The 25,225-nt window shown below is 39.7% G+C and overlaps 1 protein-coding gene across 5 annotated transcripts; it reads left to right on the top strand.

Annotated features, from left to right (window-relative positions):
- Positions 1–266: 266 nt before the first annotated feature.
- On the top strand, positions 267–24,916 carry LOC113894321 (serine protease inhibitor Kazal-type 2-like). Of its 5 annotated transcripts, none has more exons than XR_003511537.1 (6): positions 268–393; positions 1,790–1,833; positions 14,305–14,414; positions 19,880–20,029; positions 23,619–23,634; positions 24,612–24,680. XR_003511537.1 is itself a non-coding variant. In XM_027544581.1 (5 exons), exons 1-5 carry the CDS (start codon positions 339–341, stop codon positions 24,635–24,637), a joined length of 291 nt encoding a protein of 96 aa, XP_027400382.1. In that variant the 5' UTR covers positions 267–338; the 3' UTR covers positions 24,638–24,916. The 5 variants fall into 5 exon arrangements, 2 of the variants coding, with proteins under 2 accessions (XP_027400382.1, XP_027400383.1); XR_003511536.1 differs by having other exon boundaries at positions 23,579–23,634; positions 24,612–24,641; XM_027544581.1 differs by lacking the exon at positions 19,880–20,029 and having other exon boundaries at positions 267–393; positions 23,579–23,634; positions 24,612–24,916.
- The last annotated feature ends 309 nt before the right edge of the window (positions 24,917–25,225 follow it).

Genomic DNA, 25,225 nt, shown 5'->3' with positions numbered 1-25,225 from the left:
CTGCAGGGATGGGGTCGCCTTAGTCGCTTTCTCCCTACAGAAGGGTTGGGGGCGGGGGCGGGGGCGGGGGCGGGTAGGGAAGTGGGAAGCTAGTAACCACCCTCCTCTACCTTACTTTCCCCACTTCCTCCATATCCTCTCCTCGCGTCCATCCTTGCCTGGCCCTCCTCCCGCCTCCAACCTGCTCTGTTCCTCCTCTTCCCCCTGCCCGCCCTCCCTCCTCCTGCTTGCCTTTCCTTCAACATCCCTCTGTCACGTGTCCAACCCGAGGGCGCAGTCAGTGTCGCGCGCGCAGGCGCTGGAGCGCACAGGGACCCGACCGCCGGCCAGGCGGGAGGATGGCGCTCGTGGGGCTGCGCTTGGTGCTGTTATTCTTGGTTGGGGACTCGGCAGGTAATGGTCACCAGTGGGCTTGGCAGCCAAGGAAAGCGGAAAAGTTACCTGGGGGAGGGGGGGTATCATCGCTTCTCGGCCTTTTGACTGAGATCAAGTGTAGAGGGGGGTCTCGCTAACGACTGCCCCTCCACGCACCTGTTACTGGCGGTTCCAGGCCCGCCCCGCGGTTGTCTAAGGACACGAACTTGGGGGTGTGCGCGAGTCACATTTTGGAGCCACAGTGTTGTTGCTTGGGCTTTTCTAGTGACCCTGCTGCCTGCCCTCTCTCCCTTAAAGCAGATTTTCTGGAGTCCAGGATCAGGAATCGGGTTTTTATGTACCCGGGGCCCTACCGAACCTTGGCAGAAGATGTACAGGAATCAGGAGTTGTGAATGCCAAGTGTGCCAGGCACTCTGGGGCTCATGAGAAAAGGGCCTCAGGCCAGCCAGACTTGACACCCACTTTCAAATGAAGTTAAAATGGTAACATCTAGTGGTAAGCTTTGTATTTATTATCCTGAGCAACAAAGGAAAAGAATATCGTGAATTTTTGAGTTATTTCTCTGACTTTTGGGTTCTTTTAGCCAGGAAAATTGATTTTTTTATTTCTTAAATACTGTGAAGGAAGAGAGGGGAAATGGTCCCCAGATGATGGAGGGCTGTGGAGCAAAGAGCTAGGGATCCTGAGGCATTAGGGAAGCCCTGGGGGCAGTAGTCAGGGTCTTCCTGCAGTCACTTTTGTGAATTAGCTGGTGCTCACATCTCTTGGCTGGCATACCTCTGAGGTAGGTGTCAGTCAGTACGGGCTGTGGGTTCATCTTCCGCTGGCTCTGAATGTCCTGCTGGATACAGGGACCCATTCTGTGGGGACTAAAGCTGCACTAAGTTCTGTCGCAGCTGAAGCTCCATCCTGTTCCTCTTGGAAGCCCCCCTCAAGGAACAGTAGGTGGACCATGGGACATGGCCTCTTCTGCTGTTGTTCCAAGGGTTGGGTAAGCATTCTCCCACTGAGGCTCAGGGGAGGTTCCCTCTGATCTCTAAACTTCCACTGGCTCCTCAGGAAGCAGCTGCTGGGGTGAGGGGAGAGGATCACCAACCTTATGCATGTATGTATCTGAGGAAGGCATGAGAGCCTCTTCTCTGACTTTTGTTATGTAGCTCCAAAGTCCTCTCTCAAGCAGACCTATTAGAGTGGTCAATTATAGAACTGGTACCAAACGTTTTCTGTGTGCCTGCTAAGAGAGGTGCCAGCATACAACTGAATATACTTTCTAGAAGTTCTTCAAAAGCTGGACATGGGAGAGAAAGGGAGAAGGTGCAGCTTGTATAAATTACAAGCTGGATTTAAAAAACCCCTTATGAAGAAGAATTGACCTTAATCATATCCTTTTAAATGTCTGTTTTCTTCTTGCAGCCTCTTTGAATGCTCAATTTAGTCAACATTTAGAACAAAAAACAGTAAGTAAGAAACCACTTTTACTGTTTCTACTAATACAATGAAGCCCACAAAGGTTGGGGTTGGAGACTGGTTTCAGGTCTGACATGCCACTTTGGAAACAGTTGACTGAATCTTTAGAAATCAGATAATCAGGCAGGCTTTTTGATACAATGTAAATTTTGGTTGAAAAAGGCTCAGTCCTTGGGACTTCCCTGGTGGTCCAGTAGCTAAGACTTAGAGCTACCAATGCAGGGGGCCAGGGTTTGATTCCTGGTCAGGGAAACGCATGCTGTAACTAAGAGGTTGCATGCCACAAACTAAAGATCCTACATGCCGCAACCTGGCACAACCAAATAAATAATTTTTAAAAAGAAAGGAAACAGCTCAGATCTTGGGAGCCTCAGGGCTTTGTTTCCTTTGATGATTCAGAAGGTCCTGGGCCTAATAATTATACGTTGTACTAAACATTTTATGTATATTAATAAATTAGATTGTGTGAAAGTAAGGAAGACCAACCAAATGAGAACAAGAAAAAGGAGTTATTCAACATGTACCCCAGTGTTCATTGCAGCACTATTTACAATAGCAATGGCACCCTACTCCAGTACTCTTGCCTGGAAAATCCCATGGACAGAGGAGCCTGGTAGGCTGCAGTCCATGGGGTCACTAAGAGTCGGGCACGACTGAGCGACTTCACTTTTCACTTTCATGCACTGGAGAAGGAAATGGCAACCCACTCCAGTGTTCTTGCCTGGAGAATCCCAGGGACAGGGGAGCCTGGTGGCCTGCTGTCTCTGGGGTCGCACAGAGTCAGACACAACTGAAGCGACTTAGCAGCAGCAAGACATGGAAGCAGTCTAAATGTCCATTGACAGATGAATGAAAAAATAAGATTACATACACACACATACAAACACAGAGGAATATTGCTCAGCCATAATAAAGAATAAAATAATGCCATTTGCAGCAATATGGATAGACATAGAGATTATCATATTAAGTGAAGTAAGTCAGAGAAAGACAAATATCATGTGATATCATTTAAATGTGAATCTAAACTATGACACAAGTTAACCTATCAATGAAACAGAAACAGACTCAGATGTGGAGAACAGACTTGTGGTTGCCAAGTGGGAGGCAGAGGGAAGGATAAATTAGGAATTTGGGATTAACATATACACACTACTATATATATAACAGATAAACAAGAAGGACCTGCTGTATAGCATGGGGAACTATATTCAATGTCTACTAGTGATCTATAATGGAAAAGAATCTAGAAAAGAATCACTTTGCTGTACACTGAAACTAATATAACATTGTAAATAACTATATGTCAATTATCTTAAAAAGTTAGTTAAAAAAAAGAGCTAGTTATTCAGAGCTTGATGTAGCAAGTGAGTCAGTCATGTCACTTGTGTTTTAGCTGAGACTCAAAGGCAGAGGAGTGGGAAAGCTTTATAATGGGAAAAAGGGAAGGAAGGCATCAGGTGTGCCCTGATTGAGGCTGTTGGCATGGGGAGGCTGGAGGTGGGAAACTAAAGGCAGGCATAGTATGTGAATGATTCAGAAGGCATATTTGGCTTTCTCTAATTGGGCCTAAGTTGGAAGCAGGGGTAAAATTTAGGGAAAATATCAGTTGTTAATCAAGCCTTGGCAGTTGTGGGCCAACTGTTACATAGCTTACTGTTTGACTACCTGGATATCACTAGAGATAGCTGTCTGATTTCTTATAAGTCTGATTCACAGCATGTTGGCTTCCTGGACTGGTTATTCTAAATAATGGGTTGGTTTCCTGGCTAGCTTGCTAAGGTTTTGGGTGATAGTTCTATTTTAATATTTGGTCTGACACTGTCCATTTTTACATGCAATCTCTGTTCTCACAATAAATAGAGATGATTATTTTACATACGTGAATATTGATCTCAGTGGGTAAGGTAACTTTGAGTATTCATGTCAGTGCAGACCATTTCCAGGAAACCTTACCACCCTGTTTTCTTCCTCCAAAGTAGACATAAATGCACTTTCTCTTTGTTTCCATTCACACTATACTGCATCATCATCATTACCATACTAGTGTAGGGGAGGAAAAAAATCTTCCCTCTACCCTTCTAAGTTTTCAGCTGCGGCCTATACAACAAAGGAGAGATTAACCAGAGAAAAATAAACAAATGTTTATTAACAAGTGTATTGTGCATACACATGGGAGTACTAAGAAATGTGTAACTCAAAGAGGTTAGAAATCTGCCTTATCTTGCATATTTAACAGAAAGCAATACATTTGTGAAAGATACACCCAACTTTATGCAGAGTTCCAGAGAATAGCAAGGAAAGATAAGAAGGCCTTCTTAAAATGAGCAATCCAAAGAAATAAAGGGAAACAAAAGAATAGGTAAGACTAGAGATTTCTTCAAGAAAATCAGAGCTATCAAGGAAATATTTCATGCAAGGATGGGGATGATAAAGGACAGAAATGGTAAGGACCTAACAAGCAGAGGAGATTAAGAAAAGGTAGCAAGAATACACAGAAGAACTATACCAAAAATTTTTAATGAGCCAGATAACCACAATGGTGTGATCACTCACCTAGAGCCAGACAGGAGTGTGAGTGAGGTCAAGTGTGCCTTAGGAAGCACTACTATGAACAAAGCTAGTGGAGGTGATGGAATTCCAGCTGTCCTAAACTATGATGCTGTTAAAGTGCTGCACTCAGTAGGTCAGCAAATTTAGAATACCCAGTCTTGGGCATAGTGTTTCCAAGCTAGGACTGGAAAAGGTCAGTTTTCATTCCAATCCCAAAGAAGGGCAATACCAAAGAATATTCCAACTACTGTACAATAGCACTTATTTCAGATGCTAACAAGGTAATGCTCAAAATCCTTCAAGATTGGCTTCAGCAGTACATGAACCAAGAACTTCCAGATGTACAAGTTGGGTTTAGAAAAGGTAGAGGAACCAGAGTTCAAATTGCCAACGTTCGTTGGCTCATGAAGAAAGCAAGGGAGTTTCAAAAAACTTCTGCCTCATTGACTACACTAAAGCCTTTGACTGTGTGGATCACAACAAACCAAGGAAAATTCTTAGAGATGGGAGTCAGACCACCTTACCTGTCTCCTGAGAAACCTGCATATGGGTCAAGAAGCAACAGTTAGAACTGGAAATGGAACAACTGACTGGTTCCAAATTGGGAAAGGAGTATGTAAAGGCTGTATATTGTTACCCTGCTTATTTAACTTATATGCAGAGTATATCATGTGGAATGCCAGGCTGGATGACTCACAAACTGTAATCAAGATTGCTGGGAAAATATCAGCAACCTCAGATATGAGATGCTACCACTCCAATGTGAAGAGAAACTAAAGATCCTTTTGATGAGGGTGAAAGAGGAAAGTAAAAAAGCCAGCTTAGAACTCAACATTCAAAAAACTAAGATCATGGCATCTGGTCTCATCTCTTCATGACGAATAGAAGGGGAAAAAGTGGAAGCAGTGACAGGTTTTATTTTCTTGGGCTCCAAAATCACTGTGGCCGGGGACTGCAGCCATGAAATCAAAAGATGCTTGTTCCTTGGAAGGAAAGCTGACAAATCTAGCCAGCGTGTTAAAAGCAGAGACATCACTTTGCGAACAAAGGTCCATATAGTCAAACCTATGGTTATTCCAGTACAGATGTGAGAGTCGGATCATAAAGAAAGTGCCAAAAGAATTGATGCTTTCAAATTGTGGTGCTGGAGAAGACTGTTAAGAGTCCCTTGGACAGCAAGGAGATCAAACCAGTAAATCCTAAAGGAAATCAATGCTGAATATTCATTGGAAGGACTGTTGCTGAACCTGAAGTTCCAATATTTTGGCCATCTGATGCAAAAAGCTGACTCTTTGCAAAAGACCTTGATGCTGGGAAAGATTGAAGACAAAAGGAGAAGGAAGCGGCAGAGGATGAGATGGTTAGGTAGCATCTTCGACTCAGTGGACATGAATTTAAGCAAGCTCTGGGAGACAGTGAAGGACAGCAGAGACTGGCATGCTATAGTTCATGAGGTTGCAAAGAGTTAGACATAACTTAGGGACTGAATAACAACATTTGTAGATAAATGACAGGACAAAGGAAAATTGTTTTAGGCTTCCAAGAGTGGCAAACAGTAGGAAGATAAATAATGGGAGGAAACTAATGGAATAAAGTTTGTTTGCAGGTTCCTTAGGTGCCATTTCTGGGCTGATAAGAAACCAGAATCATTCCAGTAAATGAGAATTTATATTCTGCCTTTAGGCAGAAAAGGGGAAGTCAAAACTGCGTGTTGACTGCCTTTAGCTCCAAGTAATGTTTATGTCAAGGAGTCATATTTTGAGATGACATAGCCTGGGTTTCTTTCAATAGTAAAGGATACCAATCAGTGTTCTAAATTCTTTATATAGAGTCACTCACTTAATCTTTTACAGCACAGACTGTGGGTACCATTCTTATCTCTCTGGCCAAGGTCACATGGAAATGGTGGAACTGTAGTTCCAACCTAGGCATCTGACTCCAGATCCAGTGCTTTTAATTACCCAATCATAGCAATGAATTGTAATTGTCTGTCTCCCCCTAGTAAGCTGTATATTTTGTGATGTCTTATTGTTTGGTGCCAAATTTTCAGCATTTAATGGGTACCTGTCAGGAAGCATTTAACAGGAGGCTTCCTGTGTGCTGTTTTGGATCTGTCATGAATCCTCTGTTCCTTATCAATTCCTGAATATTCAGGAATTAAGAGGAGTGGCAAACCACTCCCAGGGCTGAGGAATGCATGCATTTCCTTCGTTAGTTTTTCCATAAGGTGATAAGTAACTATTTACGACCCTCTTCCTTTTTATGAACCATATGGTTAAAGTGATTATTTACAACCCTCTCTCTTTGATATGGATTGCCTTATGTTTCCTTGATAATTTGTAAGTCTGGACTTTTGATCTTTATCTTTGCTGAACAAAGCTACCTTGTAAGACAGTATATATACCCACACTATGTTGAATAAACAGAGAAGGCAATGGCACCCCACTCCAGTACTCTTGCCTGGAAAATCCCATGGACAGAGGAGCCTGGTAGGCTGCAGTCCATGGGGTCGCTAAGAGTCGGATACCACTGAGCAACTTCACTTTCCCTTTTCACTTTCATGCATTGGAGAAGGAAATGGCAACCCACTCCAGTGTTCTTGCCTGGAGACTCCCAGGGACAGGGGAGTCTGGTGGGCTGCCATCTATGGGATTGCACAGAGTCGGACATGACTGAAGTGACTTAGCAGTAGCATGTTGAATAAAACACTCTTGTTCCATCAGAGCTTGGGTCCCTGTGTCTGTCTTTCTCTCTCTCTCAGGCTAATTCTTCGGAGTGCAGAAGCCCACTGAGCTCACTTTCTTGCCTGGGCTTGCAAGACCCTTGCGAGAGGGTGCCCTGTGCCTACGTGAAGCAGTGCAAGCCCCGTGTCAAGGGCTTTATTGGTTTTCTGCATAAACCAAGGAATATCGGCCTCTTTCTCTCTTTTATTTCTTATCATCGACTCTGGACCACCAGGTTCCGGTCCATTAAAGGACCTCAACAAGTGGAGCCCAGAACAGGGGCCTGGTATACATGGCATATTCAGACAGAGTGACTCAAGGACCTATTGAGGTCAGTAAGTACTAAGACATGGGTCAAATGGCTGGAAAGCCCCATCACTTTTCTATTTTACTTCATCACTTAAAGTTCAAGGACTTTCAGTTTCACACCAGCAAATAGAGGCTTGCCTTCAGACAGTGGTTGAATGTAACCCTTGGTTCCCTAATGAAGGTAGTTTTGATTTAGAAATTTGGCACCGGGTCAAAGAGAATGTTGAACGAGCTGCCAGACAGGGAAAAAATATTCCGATAGATTTCTGGCCCCTATGGGCTCTTGTTAAAGCTGTGATTCTGCCATTTCAAGGTAATTCTAGCCCTCCTGATATTCGACATCAGACAGAACACTTATTACATAAATATGAATTAGATGATGAAACCTTACAAAAGGCCAAATTAGAACAACATAAAATATTTTAGAATTTTCCTACAAGCCCTGCCCCAGTTGCTCCAAGCACTCCTCCCCTACCAGCGGGCACAAATCCCAAAGTCTCTCCCTTGCTAGAACCTAATGATTCTGGCAACGACTCCCCTAAGACACCTTTTGACATTAAAACTGACAACACCTTTCTGAATAACAATAATAAGTTTTTACCACATTCCCTTAATTGTAAGAATTTGCTACCTACTCACTCTCCTTCAAGACAGAGGCTCTCTGAATTGCTGGCTTTGCAATCACAAGTCTCTGAAGCTGATGGTTTCTCCGCCTTTCCAGTTTTTAGAAATCCTGATGCTCAAGGGCACATAATACCTCAATATGAGGGTATTAACTTTTATCACATGCAACAAATTAAAAAATCTATAACTGTATGGCCCACATTCACCTTTTACTAAAGTACTTCTAAATTCTATAACATCCTCTATTGGAAATTTTATTCCCCATCATTGGCGAACTTTAATAAAAGGTCTCATTAAACCAGGAGAATATCTTCAATGGATAATGTGGTTTCATGATATAGCCAGAGATCGTGCTAACAAATACTCGAGCTGGTGCGCCCCAAAATCAAATTACTTTTGAGATGCTAACTGGTACAGGACAATTTGACTCTGTAGAAGCTCAAATACAGTGCCCTCCTTTGTTACATGGACAATTAAAAACAGTGACCCTTGAAGCTTGGGATTGAATTACTCCTCAAGGGGAGCCTACAGGTAGCTACACTAAAATATTGCAAGGACCTAATGAAACGTATGCTAATTTTTTAGCTAGATTAGAAACTGTTATTTCTCATACTGTAATTGGAGAAAAAGCCAAAAGGCAACTAGAGAAATTGCTTGCTTATGAAAATGCAAATCAGGAATGTCAAAAGGCTAATAGCTCCAATTCGTGAGACAGGGATTATTATTGATTATTTGAAGGCTTGTCGAAGTCTAGGATCAGAAACTCAAAAGATGCAAATGCTAGCTGAAACAATGGTCGCTGCCTTAAGGAAGGGAAATGAAGGAACTTTACATGTGGAGATAAGAACCATTTAAAAAGGGACTGCCCTTTCTAAGAAAGCTAATAAAAAACCTCCAAAAATCTGCCCTTGCTGCTGTAGAGGAATGCATTGGGCCAATGCATTAGATTTAGATGTAAATCTAAATTTGACATTGAAGGGAAAACTATTCTGGGAAACTCCAAGCAGGGGACCCCCCAGGTCCCCTTCAACAAAAACCAGGGGCAAATTCCATCTTCTCCCTCAAACTCTCAACATCCGGCAGTGCTGCCGTCAATATACCAGCCCTAAATGACTTTCTCCTTTACCCTCAAGCAGTCCCCTCTAGAATACCTACCAGACTTTTTGGACCCCTGCCCCCACAAACCTTTGGTCTTTTAATTGGCCGATCTAGTTTGACTTCTAAAGGAATTACTGTCCACCCTGGAGAAATTGATTCAGATTATAAAGGAGAAATTCAAATTATGATGCCATCTCAGATTTTATTGCAATTCAAAAAAGGGGATAAAATTGCTCAATTACTTCTTTTACCTTACATTTCTATTAACTCCTCTAATGATGTACGGACAGGTGGATTCAGCGGTACAGATCAAAAACAGTCCTTCTGGACATCATTAGTATCTGAATTTGCCCGACTGACTATAAATATCAAAATTAATGGTAAAAGATTTTCTGGTCTCCTTGACACTGGCTCTGATATTACTATTATTTCCAAACATTTATGGCCCAAATCCTGGCCTGTACAAAAAATTTCTTGCCAAATTGCAGGGATTTCTCAAACCAAAGTACAAGAGGTTTATCAGAGTACTCAAATTTATCCATGTGAGGGACCAGAAGGCCAACCTGCAACATTAAGACCTTATGTGATAGATGCACCCCTTAATCTAATAGGAAGGGACTTACTTATGCAATGGCAAACTCAGATATACATTCCACATTTTTCCTAGGGGCCACTGCTCATTTAACAAACGATACAATTATTAAAATAACTTGAAAGAATGACGAGCCTATTTAGACAGAGCAGTGGCCCCTCATAAAAGAGAAATTACAGGTGGCTAAGGAACTTATAGATACACAACTAGAATTAAAGCATATTGAAGAATCTTGTTCTCCTTGGAACTCTCCTATTTTTGTTATAAAAAAGAAATCTAACAAATGACGTCTCCTAACAGACCTTAGAAAAGTTAATGCATCTATGAAACCTATGGGTGCATTACAACCAGGAATCCCATCACCTACCATTATTCCTCAAAATTGGGACATTACCATCATTGATTTACAAGATTGCTTTTTTAATATACCTTTATACCCTTTAGACTGAGAGAGATTCGCTTTCTCTCTCCCTTATCCTAGTCATATCGGACCTCATATATGGTACCAATGGACTGTACTGCCACAAGGGATGATGAATTCTCCCACCATAGCTCAACTATGCTTAAAAACTCTGGATTAATCATTGCCCCTGAAAAAATTCAAACCTCTACACCTTACCATTACTTGGGGTTTGTTGTTGATAGACAATATATTACTCCCCAACTAACTCAGATCAGTACTGAAAAATTATCAACCTTAAATGATTTCCAAAAGCTCTTAGGTGATATAAACTGGATTAGACCTTCTTTAACTGATTTCCAAAAGCTCTTAGGTGATATAAATTGGATTAGACCTTCTTTAGGCATTGCTAGTGGAGAAGGAAATGGCAACCCACTCCAGTGTTCTTGCCTGGAGAATCCCAGGGATGGCGGAGCCTGGTGGAGCTGCCGTCTATGGGGTCGCACAGAGTCAGACACGACTGAAGCGACTTAGCAGCAGGCATTGCTAATTATCAACTGAATACCCTATTTAATACTTTAAAAGGAAATCTTTGAAAACTTTTCTAAATGTCTGCCCTCTTCCACTAATATGGAAACTTTAGCTGAACAACTAGCTGATCAATTATCTGGGCTAGACCTACGAGGATGGTTTCAAAATATTACCCACAGCATCAGTCTGGAACTGTAACTTTGGTGATTGTCTTGGTAATTATATTTGTTGTTTATCATTGCCTTTCTAGAAGGTTGGTTACTACTAAACAAACTCAATTGGTCAGGACCTTTTTTACAAATATAATAAAATAGGGGGAATTGTCAGGAAGCATTTAACAGGAGGCTTCCTGTGTGCTGTTTTGGATCTGTCATGAATCCTCTGTTCCTTATCAATTCCTGAATATTCAGGAATTAAGAGGAGTGGCAAACCGCTCCTGGGGCTGAGGAATGCATGCATTTCCTTTGTTAGTTTTTTCATACGGTGATAAGTAACTATTTATGACCCTCTTCCTTTTTATGAACCATATGGTTAAAGTGATTATTTACAACTCTCTCTCTTTGATGTGGATTGCCTTGATAATTTGTAAGTCTGGACTTTTGATCTTTATCTTTGCTGAACACAGCTACCTTGTAAGACAGTATATACCCATACTATGTTGAATAAAACACCCTTGTTCCATCAGAGCTTGGGTCCCCGTGTCTTTCTCTCTTTCTCTCTCTCTCAGGCTAATTCTTTGGAGCGCAGAAGCCCACTGAGCTCACTTTCTTGCCTGGGCTTGCAAGACCCTCGCAAGAGGGTGCCCTGTGCCTACGTGAAGCAGCGCAAGCCCCATGTCAAGGGCTTTATTGGTTTTCTGCATAAACCAAGGAATATCGGCCTCTTTCTCTCTCTCTTTTACTTTCTAATCTTCAACTCCAGACCACCAGGTTCCAGTCCATTAAAGGACCTCAATAGGTACCCAATAATATTTTTGCTCAGATGACTCAGTTTTTCCTGGGTTTGAATTTCTTTCAGAAAATGGGGATAATAACAGTGAAAATTCACTCTGCCATCCTCCATTTAAGCAACTCACAAATGACCCTGTCCTTTCTCTCTGAATAATTTCCACAGGAGACCGATCACTGACTGGTTGTAGATTAGTATCTTGTATGACTCCTCTCTTATAAAGTGGACTATTTCCCATCAGTGGAGTTATATTTTTCACCAAGACTCAAGTGGCTGTGTTCAAAAGCCCCTTATGAGAGTTTCCAGTCTTATTTTAATTAAAAATGTAAAGACAGTATAAACATGATTGTAAAGAAATAAAGCCATTTATATGAGAACTGTGTCAAATACTTTTGAGACTTGCTAAAAGACAAATTCTAAAACAAAATAATTGCTCTTGAATTAGGTGTAGGTAAAACAATAGTAAATAATTGGGGAATTGTTTTTTAATTGTACATTGCCTTGTTGTAACAATGTCTCTAAATTCTTGCCATATTTAAAAGTGGGTAGTTTTACCCCCAGGAGATATGTAGACTGTCATTTTGATTGTCATGACCAGGGAGTTGTTGCTGGCATCTAGTAGATAAAGAACAAAGACAATACTAAACATCCTACAATGTACAGGACAACCTCACACAGCAAAGAATTATCTGGTCCAAAATATGAGTGCAGTTGAGAAATCCCTTCTAAACAAAACAAAACAAGAAATCGTAGGTGATTTATTATGGGTATGATTTTTGCAGTGATAGCACATAGAACTCAATTAGTTGAAACATTAATAGGAAAAGTCTTACTTAGGTCTGGTGTCAGGTAGGATTAGATTCAGTTGCAAGTAGCATGGATTCAAAATAACAGCTCACAGAGCTGCCATCGTAGGATGTGGCTTTTATCATCCTGGTCTGTATAGGGGAGGGTTTCATGCACCCAGGAACAGGATAGAGGAATGGACAAAGGAGACTAAAAATTAGGAGAAGCAGAGGACAGGCTCAATTTTCCTTTAAAGGAGATCCTCGGAAGCTACTACACAATAATCCCATTTGTATCCAGTCAGCCTAATCTTGATCATGTGGTCATACCCAGCTGCAAGGGAGGTTCTCTTAGTGTAAGTAGTATTACCCCTGGCCATGTGCCTTGTGTCATACATCAAAAAGATTGGCAATCCTATTTTCTGTTTTAAGAGAAAATGCTTAGGGTATGTATTTTTTGTTATTGTTTCCCTGCTTTAATTGACTTTTTCAATAAAATGACCAATTACCAGTTGTCCCAATCTCACTGGGAAAAGGGTTTCTAGTCTCCTGTGGAAGCTGTCCTGGAAGCCATCATCTTAGTGAGCCTAGAGCAGGAAGAACACATCAGGCTCCTAGAAGGAGATAGAATCCTGAACAGAGGATGGAAAGGGTTAAAAGTTTTTCTTTAGTTCAGAGTTTGGCCAATGCCCTATCCTACTTAGGTCTCTATGAATCCATATAATATGAAGAAAAAGGTATATTTCATTTATTCAGAATACTAAACACTTGTTCTGAAGCGAGGAAAGAGGATCACTATTACTAAAACAAAACAAATACAGCAGGTCATATATTCAACCTGTTTTTAAAGTGAGTCTCTGCATGGTGGTCACACGACCACTGTGACCAGTTCTAGTCTTGGTCCTGCTGGAGACTAGAGGTTATGAGCAAGACATATTACCTCTCTGGCCTCCAGTCCATTGAATCTGAGGGTTGAGTTCCATGATCCAATATCAGTTTGTAAGGGCTGCTGTAATAAAGTCACAAACTGAGTAACTTGAACAACAGAATGGGTTGTCTCACAGTTCTCAAGGCTGAATGTCCAAACTCAAGGTGTCAGCAGGGTTTGTTCCTTCTAAGGGCTGGGAAGGAGAATCTTCCTTCCATTCCCCTCTCCCAATATCTGGTAGTCTCAGGCATTCCTTGTCTTGTAAATGGCATTCTCTTGGTGTCTTCACATGATTTTCCCTGAGTGTGTGACTGTTTCCAAACTTTCCCTTTTATAAGAACACCAGTCATATAGATTAGGACCCACTCTCCTAAACTTATTTTAACATAATTTCCTATATAAAGACCCTAATTCCACATAAGGTCACATTCTGAGGTGCTAGGGGTTAGGACTTTAACACATCTCTCTGGGTGGACACGGTTAAACCCATAACAACCCCAAAGGTCTAATTCTGAACATACTATTTTCTTTAATGATGTTTTTCAAATGCCAGTATATTAAAAGTCCAGAGAAAAAGATTCCTGAGCATGTCTTGGTGTTATGCCAAGGGATTAGGTGGAATGGAACAGGTCATTCTCATGTAGGTGGTAGTGAAGAGCAAATTATGAAGCTGGAGGATAGATAGTTACGTAGATTTGATGGCAAGTCTTGGACTTTCATTTTAAAAATCAGCCATATTGAACCTTCCTTTGAGGTCCTTTTCTTACATAGCAGATATTGATCCATTGCTTCAACACTGCATCTGATTTTTGTATTAGAAAAAACATATTTTTGTTTGGGAAAAAAATCTTTTTGTAAGATATTTCCAGGAAATCTAGGGAAACTTAGGGCTTTGTCCTCCTCTAAACTGCTGTATGATGAGAATATCTCAAGTTATTCTCCAATTTCTGTCTTCCTTTCTCTTTTCTAGCCAAACTGCGATCAGTATAAATTACCAGGATGTCCCAGGGACTTTAGCCCTGTGTGTGGAAGTGACATGTCCACTTATCCCAATGAGTGTATTCTGTGCATGAAAATCAGGTAACAATTTATAATATAAACTAGGTGCATTTTCTTTAGTTCTTCTCTTGCATTTTGATTACTTAGCAAGTTGTGACTCTTCTTGGACATAAGAATCAAATGTGACATAAGTAGCTCTGTTTTAAGACTGACATTTAAAAAGACCCAGAATCTTTCAGTGTATTTTCTAGGTCAAGGTTAGAAAAAGAAGTGTGTGATCAATCAATTATAAATGAGATAATTAAGTAATGTACTATCCAGGGATGGGTAGTTTCCCAAAATTTATTGAGGATTGTAGCAGTGGTGCTGCTTGCAGCCCCATCATTCAAGTCTGTGCTGAGCACCAAGAAAGAAGACCTGGGTCTGTTATCCACGGTTATGATTCAGTGTGTTTTCAGAGGAATGAAAGAAGACAAGGGAAGGAATTATAGCTATTTCTGGGTTTTGAGGCAGATTATGGAACTGAGGCGCTGCTATGTAAAAAACCCTAGCCCATTATCAATTCCACCCATCCTGGCATAGCAGGAAAGGGAGCAGGGATATCCCAGGCCATCAAGAATGCTTTGTCCCTCAGGAGACAGGATGGCAAAGTGGTAGGACTTAAGCACATGTCCTCTCATGAAAACACCAAAATCACAACTAACTGCTGAACAACCACTGACAGAAAAAACTGGAGCCTACCAAAAAGATATTCTACATTTAAAGATAAAGAAGAAGCCACAACAAGATAGTAGCAGGCATGCTTTCATGATATAATCAGATCTCATACCCTCCAAATGGGTGACCTGCAAACTGAAAAATAGTTATATTGCAGAGGTTCTCCCACAGGAGTGAGAGTTTGAGCCTCATGTCAAGCTCTGCAGCCTGGGGAGTCCAGCATTGAGACAAGGAGATTCAAGAGCATCTGGCTTTGAAGGTCAGCAAGGCTTGCGTGGAGGAGCTCCACAGGACTGGAGGAACAGAGACTCCGCTCTTGTAGAGAACACACAAAGTTTCACATATATTGAGTCTTAGGGCAAAGCAATGATTCCATAGGAGCCTAAGCTGACATACCTGTGGGTCTGGGATGGTCTCCTGGGGAGGCAGGAATCAGCTGTGGCTCACTGGGGAACAAGGACACTGGTGGCAGAGACTTCATGGAACATTCATTGGCATGAGCTCTCCTAGAAATCACCATTTTGGCAAAAATTCCTGGCCCCGCCCAATAGCTGGCAGCCCCACCCATCAGCAGACAAGGTGCTTAAAGTTGTCCTGTGCCAACATCTGCCTATAAATACACCCCTTGACACAGCCTGTCTACCAGAGGGACAAGACCCAACTCCACCCACCAGTGGGTAGGTACCAGTTCCTCCCACTAGAAAGCCTGCACAAGCCCCTGGATCAACCTCATCTACCAGGAAACAGACATTAGAAGCAAGAACTCCAGTTCTGCAACCTGAGGAATAGAGACCACAAATATGGGTAGTTAGACAAAATAAAATAGGAGAGGAATAGGTTTCAGATGCAGAAACCAGATGAAACCCCAGAGAAACAACTAAGTGAAAGGTAGAGAGAGGCAATCTGCCTGAAAAGGGATTCAGAATAATAATAGTAAAGATGATCCAAGATCTCAGAAAAAGAATGGAAGCATAGATGAGAAGACATAAGAAATGTTTAATGGAGAGCTAGAAGATTTAAAGAACAAACAAACAGAGATGAACGATACAATAAGTGAAATGAAAAATGCACTAGAAGGAATCAATAGCAGAATAAATAAAGCAGAAGAATAAATAAATGAGCTGGAAGACATACTGATAGAAAATACTGCTGCAGAACAGAATAAAGAAAAATGAAAAGAAATGAGACCGTCTAAGAGACCTCTGTGACAATATTAAATGCACAAATATTTTGCATTATAGGGGTCCTAGAAGGAGAAGAGAGAGAGAAAGGGCCTGAGAAAATACTTGAAGAGATAATAACCAGAAATTTCCCTAACATGGGAAAGGAAACACTCATTTAAGTCCAGGAAGTGCAGAGAGCCCCATACTGGATAAACACAAGGGGGGATATGCCAAGACACATATAAATCAAACTGATAAAAATTAAAAACAGAGGAAATAAAGGAATAAAGAGCATAAACGAGAAAAGCAACAAATGACATACAAGGGTATCCCCATAAGATTATCAGTTGATTTTTTTCAGCAAAAACTATCCAGGCCAGAAGGGAGTATGTATTTAAAGTGATGAAAGGGGAAAACCTAGGACCAAGAATATTCTGCCCAGCAAGGCTCTTATTCAGATCTGACAGAGAGACCAACAGCTTTATAGGTAAGCAAAAGCTAAGATCATTCAGTGCCACCAAACCAGTTTTACAACAAATACTAAAGGAACTTCTCTAGATGAGAAAGAAAAGGCCACAACTAGAAACAAGAAAATTACCAATGGCAAAGCTCACCAGTAAAGGCAAACACATAGTAAAGGTAGGAAATCATCTACACACAAACATGAAGTCAAAACAGCAACTGTAAGAAGAGGAGAGTACAAATGCAGGATACTGGAAATGTATTTGAAATTAAGAGACCAGCACCTTAAAACAATCTTGTATATATCTCTATCTATCTATCTATCTATATAGACTGATATATAAAACCTCATATAAACACAAACCAAAAATCTACACACACAGAAAAAAGCAATCCAAATACAACTCAAAAGAGAACAAAAGGGAAGGGAAGAAAAAAGACCAACAAAAACAAACCCAAAACAATTAACAAAATGGCAATAAGACCATACATATAGATAACTGGCCACCTGATGCAAAGAACTGACTCATTGGAAAAGACCCTGACACTGGGAAAGCTTGAAGGTGGGAGGAGAAGGGAACAACAGAGGATGAGATGGTTGGATGGCATCACTGACTCGATGGACACGAGTTTGAGAAAGCTCTGGGAGTTGATGATGGACAGGGCCTAGCATGCTGCAGTCCGTGGGGTTGCAAAGAGTCAGACATGACTGAGTGACTGAACTGAACTGATAGATAATTAGCTTAAATGTAAATGGATTAAATGCTCCAACCATAAGACATAGACTGGTGGAATGGATTAAAAAAAAAGCGCCATATACATGCTACTAGAGACTCACTTCAGATACAAGAACACAAACAGACTGTAAGGGAGGGTATGGAAAAAGGTATTTCATACAAATGGAAAGCAAAGGAAAGCTCGAGTAGCAGTACTTATGTAAGACAAAATAGATTGTAAAATAAAGACTGTTCAAAGAGACAAAGAAGGACACTACATAATGATCAAGGGATCAATCCAAGAAGACATAACAACTGTAAATATATATGTATCCAACATAGGAGCACCTCAATATATAAAGCAAATGCTTACAGCCATAAAAGGAGAAAAGGGAGTTGGGGAAAAGTTCCACCTACACTGTTGGTGGAAATGTAAATTGATACAGCCACTATGGAGCGTCCTCAAAAAACTAGAATAGAACTACTATATGATCCAGTAATCCCATTCCTGGGCATATATTTGGAGAAAACCATAATTTGAAAAGATACTTGTACCCCTACATTCACAGCAGCAATAGTCAAGACATGGAAGCAGCCTAAATAGCCCACCAACAGAGGAATGGATAAAGAAGATGTGGTATATATTCAGTATTACTCAGCCATAAAAAAAAAAAAAAATGAAATAATGCCATTTGCAGCAACATGGATGGACCGAGAGACACAGAAAAACAAATACCATGATATCACTTATATGTATAATCTTAAAAATGATACAAATGAACTTATCTATGAAACAGAAACAGACTCACGGACTTCAAAAACAAACTTATGGTTACCAAAAGGGAAAGGTGGGGGGCGGGATAAATTAGGAGTTTGGGATTAACATATGCACACCACTATATACAAAATGGCACCCCACTCCAGTACTCTTGCCTGGAAAATCCCATGGACGGAGGAGCCTGGTAGGCTGCAGTCCATGAGGTCGCTAAGAGTCGGACACGACTGAGCGACTTCACTTTCCTTTTCACTTTCATGCATTAGAGAAGGAAATGGCAACCCACTCCAGTATTCTTGCCTGGAGAATCCCAGGGACAGAGGAGCCTGGTAGGAGGCTGTCTATGGGGTCACACAGAGTCAGACACGACTGAAGTGACTTAGCAGTAGCAGCAGCATATATAAAATAGATAATTAACAAGACCTACTGTACAGCACAGGGAACTTCACTCAAAATTCTATAATAACCTATATGGGAGAAATAATCTTAAAAAGAATGGATATATGTATAGGTATTATTTTGTAATAACCTAAAAGGAAAAAGAATCACTTTGCTGTGCACCTGAGACTAAAACAACATTGTAAATCAATTATACTCCAATATAAAATAAAAATTAAATAAAACAAGAATATATTTAAGTAGTTAAACTCTGTGGCAGAATATTGTGTTTTTTTAAAGTCAGAAGGTATGTACAAGCAACCTACACACCCTGCACTATTAGCTGGAAAATAGGTCTTAATAACTCTATCTGGTAGAATGCTTAGTAATAAATATATTACATCTGATTCCCTTTTTGTAAAACACTTGACCAGCTCATGTGACCATGACTTCTCCTCTAGGTATGCTGGTTTGTATTTCAGGGGTCCATTCTCTGACCTCAGTCTTAAGTGAGTTACCTAGGTCTTCTCAAGAATGATTTCTTGGAAATGTTAACAGTTCCCTGTACCCTAGGGTTAGGAGAAAAATAGCAGAGTTGGGCTTTCACCCTCATTGTTTCCTAGATTTAGCTTTAAAAATGACTGTCACCCTGGAGAGAATATAATGTATTATGACATGGGTCTTTTTAATACAAACAGTGGGGCAGTTTCAATATGACAGATAATGTTTCAATATGGTGGCCCCAGGTAGGCTACCCAAAAATGTGCCACGATAGCATATTAAGTATTGTGTATTAAAGTTGCTTAAGAAAGAGCCAGTGCATGAGGGATGCTTTGACCCTTCTGTCTCTCTCCCTGAAAGCAGGAAATTAATGTCAGGTGAAAGATGTTCTTCCTGCCTCTGAAGGTAGAAAAGAAAGTGAAGTCGCTCAGTCGTGTCCAACTCTTTGCAGCCCCTTAGACTGTAGCCTACCAGGCTCCTCCGTCCATGGGATTTTCCAGGCAAGAGTACTGGAGTGGGTTGCCATTTCCCACTCTTATATCAGAGATTGGGAATTTAAAGCTAAAAAGCCTGTATAAACAAAGTTTGTTACTTTTTAAATTTACTACCCCAAGCCAAAACTCTGTACAGATTCTTCACTTATTAAGTACCCAAAGCCTAAGTTTCTTTCTCTTATCAATTCCTCACAAATGTATTGCTTCTTTGTCTAAAAAGAATAAAAGCTGCCTGTTTTGGTCACTTATTAGGTCCCATTTCCATGAGACCTCTGTGCATCCTGAATAAAAATTTTTCTTTTTCTCCTGTTAATCTGTCTTGTGTCCATTTTATTATTAGTCTAGCCACAAGAACTCAAGAGGGTAGAGGGAGAAATTTCTTCTACCCTGACAGTTGGTGAGCCAGGAGGAGCCTGGTTGGAACCCGCTTCTCACCCTGAGGCTACTGCAGCTGAGAGATCCTGGGCCCTCTGATAAAGACCAGCAGAAGGTAAGATTTCTTACCAACTCAGCTTCCTGGATCTCTCCCTGCAAGGTCTGGTGGAAGGGGAAGTTGGCAAGAGTTCCTTATTTCCTCTCTAAATTTAGATTAGCAGGAGAAAATATTTGTCGAGTTAGCTCCTTGTATTTAGTAACTCTTGGAAATTCTTTTCTTCTCAGAGATGGTCACTGCTTTTTGTCTCTGTCTGTTGTGTTGTTTCCCATAAGAAGGAAGAACCATAGGGCAGCATGCAGGCACATGCCCTATAAGCCTGTTGTTTGAGCTGGCCTCACAAACTGGTGAGTTAATGGTTCTCACCAGACCTGCATCTACTTAAACAGACCTTCCTGTGGGTCTTCCATATAAAACCAGATATGTTCTTCCATCTTGTTTTATGTTCCGAGAGCTCTGCCATTTGAAAGGTGTATCTGGTGGTCAGTTGACTAGACAAGTTCTGAGACACAAAGTCAGTACTCTCTTTGTCCGGCCATACCAGCTCTCAGGGGCGTTTGTCATGGGGTCCCTATCCATAATGGGCTGTTGTTGTGTCAACTTTCATTGCCTTATTTTCTTAGACTAACAATGAGAGTGAACTTTCTAATCATGTGAGAGCTATATCCTTGGAAACACCTTTTTATCTTTTGTTAAGCCATAAAAAAGGCTTACTGGTTTGAGTCTATATTTGAAATTAATATAAAATCCTATTCATCAATGGACAAAGGATCCTTTTTTTAAAAAAAATAATTTATTTTTAATTGGAGGATAATTGCTTTACAGTATTGTGTTGGTCTCTGCCATACACCAACATTAATCAGCCATAGGTCAAAAGATCCTTTAAGTAGGTTGTATTTAAGAGGAAAAAAATTTGAAAGCTCTCATCGTAAATAACTGTTACTTGGTACTTATGAGAGGAACACATTGAAAGGAAAAATAAACTATAATGGTGAGCCTTAGAGAATCCCTTATTAAGATGAAAAAACAGAAATTAGACTTAAAAGTAAGATCCAACATAAATTCCCCTTTAAAAAAAAATCGCCCACCTCCTCTACAATTCCTCAGGCCCTCCTAGGAATAACCAGGAAGTAGATTAGCTGGAAGCTTAATACAAACAATTATCAAGGGCTAATAGAAACAATTTTTTTCTTTGTCTTGCAAAACTACAAAATTAGAAATGCAACTGTAGAAACAAATCAAGACCCACTTGTTTTACCATTTCCAAAAGCTTACCCGTTCCTCTTAAAATGCCTTCTAGATATTATAGAAGATCACAATATTGGAGCAAAACTGTCCTGTACTTTAAAAATTATTTTAAAATAATAATTACCCTAAGGCTTATAATAATAGATAAATATAATCCAAAACTCCTACGAGAAAACTGAACTTAAAAGGCCTTTTTTTGGCCTTAAAGGTTATAAATATTGTCATATCTTTGAAATGTAAACACAGCCCACCTTGCCTGAGATTAAGCCTCGATTGGCTGAATTGGTATAACCTGAAACTGAAAAAGAAAAAGAAGGAAAGATGCCTTTTAAAACACAAACTGCTGAAAGGATCTCTTGCCCAAATTCGAGTAAATCACACCCCTCTACAACTGTTTGTGAAGGACAAATACAGAACTTAAGTCCTTCCCACAAATAATAAAAGATGTTAGCCATCTCCGTGAGTAAACTTGATTTTCTAAATTCTTCGGTAATTTAATTTACACCCTTAGAGTTTGGTAAGTTAAATGATGGGAGGTCATTGGATATCTGTATCATTTCCAAAAAAGAAATGTTGGAGCATGTGGGATCCTCGTTGCACCATGCGATCTTTCGTTGCAGTGCACAAACTCTCCAGTTGCGGCACACGGGCTCTCTAGTTGTGGTGTTTGGACTCCAGAGCATGCAGGCTCATTAGCTGTGGGCTTAGTCACTCTGTGGCCTGTGGGATCTTAGTTCCCCAACCAGGGATTGAACCCATGTCCCCTGCATTGCAAGGAGGATTCTTAACCACTGGACCACCAGGGAGGTCCCTCTTGTGCTTTATTGAAAAATTGTGCCATGAAGTGGCATTTATTTCTAGAAATTATGAAATGTACTTATGTTTGCCAAGTCACAAAATATGGTTCACAGTTGTTTCATTATTCCCCCCCAAAATTTAGATTTCAAAGGATTAATAATTCTAATTAATATATGCAGTTAAAGTGTTCCAGAAATGAAAAAAAAGTATTAAGTATTTTGGGCTAAGAAAAGGTAAAGAGGTGCCTTTGTTAAGGAAAAGGAAAGAGATTTTGTCCTAAAGCAGGCTATTTCTAAATGTGAAAGAAAACAAGGGACAAATAAAATGAACATAGAAAATTGCAAAAGGTTTATGAAAAAATAATCTTAAGGAATTTTATGTGTGATCAGGACTAAGACTGGAATGAGTTTACTTAAGGAATATCAAAGGAAACTGGTACAAAATTAAAATCTGGTGTTTATCTCTGTTAAAAAGTTTTCTTGTTCAAAAGTACAAAGTTCTCTTAGATTGTTGGTCTAGTCTTAAAAAGAAATTGTAAAAGAAAAAAAGTTTTCTTTACCTTTAATATATCTGTCTAGAAAACCACATTCTATATTTTGTCTTTATCAGGTTTTTGATCACTTAGAAGACACCCACAAAAAAACTCCTAAGTCTTTTCAATATTAAAAGAACTAAAGCTTTTTACAACTATTTAGCTTTCTGTATTTGCCAGGGACATGTTTGTCACTGATTATATGGATAGCTAAATATTGTTTCACAGTGACCAATAATCCTATTTGACTAAGTGTTTCAAAAATGTTTGATATTTTTGACAAACTCTGCAAAATTCCAAATGAACTCTTATTGAACTGGAAATGACTTTGGGGTTTTCCACAGGGCCCCTGGATACCTCGATCAAAAATTTATTTTCTGTACTTATAAAAGAGCTATTAAACTAATTAGGCTTCTTTTTTATGTTAAATTACATAGAAAGCATTTATCAAGTAAATGATAAATCTTCTTAGGTTGTATTGTATGGATAAATGTTATTAACCTAAATGTTCTAGAAAATAAATGAAATCCCTAAACTTTGGATATGTCATTATATGTTAGCCATAATTCTAGTTATTATCTTAAAATGATAAGTCTTAGAGATAACTGAATTTTCTTATCAGTTCCATTATAATGAATCAGATCTTCAATAGTGGACATTTTAAAGTCATTTATCATTTACACACAGTTTACTGAACTGAACTGAACTCTCTTACTCAGATGCTTCTACAAAGGCTTTCTGCAAATATGTTTTATTTTAAGGGAAATTCATGGAAAGAAATCTAACAAATATCCTAGAATATAGGTGTCTGATGACTTTCAAATCATACCTGGATAAGAATTTACAGAACCCTAATGGAGAAACTGATGGCTTCAAAAATTTTTTAACAGATCAAGTGGAACAAGAATTCACTATGAGACTAAATAAACTGAGGACGATAATTGTAATTTTTATTAAAATGAAACATTGCTGAGTTTTAAAAATGTTTTCTCCAGATTTAAGGAAATCTTTTTGTCTTTTGTAAGCAGCACTGAAACATTTCTTTTTCTCTCTGCTGGATCCCTTCAGAAGTTAGAAACTCTCAGTGAGTATTCTTTTTTCTTGGCAATATAGTTATTTGCATAAGTTCAGTAAGAATCTGCTTTTCTTACAACACAATTGGAAACATTAATTATAGTATCAGAGCTTTGACTGGAATGTCATATTGGTGAGAGACATGCATAGACTCAGATATGACCAGATAGCTTTGAGGAACTAAGGTTGACTTTATGGAGCCAATAAAGCCCTTTGGAAAAACAGCCTAGAATCTTACTTTCAGGTTTCCCAGCAGCCTTACCAGGTAAGTAAGGAAGGTCATTTCCTGGGACCTTTAGGAAACAGTGTACTTTGGAGTCTTGTGTGAAGAGAGGAATTCACCCAAATCTATATCTATTGCAAAGTCTGTTGGTGAATGCTTGGCTTGGCTTCTTATCCTTGAGAGGCTATTAAAAATTCAATCTGAAGTTCCTCATAAAATGTTCCAGCAAAGCAGATTTAAGAGAGTCTATGTGGTCAATCACTATTCTTGCTGTACTTATGTAAACAACCAGGCCAGGTTTATTGAATCTAGACTTATTTTATGAAAAAATTAGTCTGATTTGGCCATCTTTGGTAATAATTGTAGAAAGAAAATTATCTTTCAGCAGAAACTATAATACACACTATAAAACAGATTTTAGTTCTGTTCATGGTCTTTGAGGTTTTTGTTATTTACTACCATAAGCAGAAACTGTTACAGATTCTTTACTAGTTTTAAGCAGCCAAAGCTTAAGTTTCTTTGTCCTCTTTAATTCCTCACAAATGTACTGTTTGTCTAAAAAGTAAAAAGTATAAAAGCTCTCTGCTTTGGTCACTTATTAAATCTCATTTCTATGAGACCTCCATGCACAAGAATTAAAATTGCTTTTCTTCCTGGGAATCTGTCTTGGGTTCATTTTATTTTTATTCCAGCCACAAGAACTCAGGACAGTTGCAGGGAGGGATTTAATAATAAATATGTTTTTATGGTTGTTCAATTTGCAGGGATGATGGTCATGATATTAAAATAATCCGAAGTGGACCATGCTGATGGAGCATTTCACAGAAGAGGAATTGGAGAAACCACCTTCCACTGCACACTAAATGAACTTCATTTCCCGCTTTTCTCTTTTCCTGTATTTCTTTGCATGAGATTTTCTGAGATGAGTTGTGTAGGAGGGCAGTGACTGATAAAACAACTACAAAATCCTCGTTTTTGGCTTTTGTCATTTTAGTTAAGCTTATTGCCCAGATGACCTATGCATTGCTTTATTTAGTTGGAATAAAATCAGTACTGTATTTAATCACCACTGTTCACTATCGACTATCCATTCTCACTCAGCAGCCTCAGGTGGATCTTTTCCTCTCAAGCAAGGGTGAATTTCACTAAGGGAGAAGTGGAGTCATTTTCGAGAGGGCAAGGTTTATTCTTCCTCATTCCTCTAAATCTTGAAAGTACAATGTATGTGTAGCTGGTACAGCATTCTGCACAGATCAAATAATATGATAGACTGGAGCTGACTTTAGCCAGAGTTGGTAAAGTCAAAGAATCATCACAAGATACAAAATACAAAAAGTAAATCTCCTTTAAGCACAATTTTCCTTAAGGGTTAATGCAA

The sequence above is a fragment of the Bos indicus x Bos taurus genome, chromosome 6 (genome assembly GCF_003369695.1).
Source record: "Bos indicus x Bos taurus breed Angus x Brahman F1 hybrid chromosome 6, Bos_hybrid_MaternalHap_v2.0, whole genome shotgun sequence".
Lineage (NCBI taxonomy): Eukaryota > Metazoa > Chordata > Mammalia > Artiodactyla > Bovidae > Bos > Bos indicus x Bos taurus.
The sequence above is the reverse complement of the archived record's forward strand: the minus strand, read 5'-3'. Positions and strand labels throughout refer to the sequence as shown.

Excerpts from the sequence above, each read along its gene's own strand:
- LOC113894321 (XM_027544581.1), top strand. The coding sequence starts at position 339 with ATGGCGCTCGTGGGGCTGCGCTTGGTGCTGTTATTCTTGGTTGGGGAC. Across the intron at positions 394-1,789 it reads CTTGGTTGGGGACTCGGCAG|CCTCTTTGAATGCTCAATTT; the intron begins GTAATGGTCACC and ends TTCTTCTTGCAG. Across the intron at positions 14,415-23,578 it reads ATTCTGTGCATGAAAATCAG|CACTGAAACATTTCTTTTTC; the intron begins GTAACAATTTAT and ends TTTTGTAAGCAG.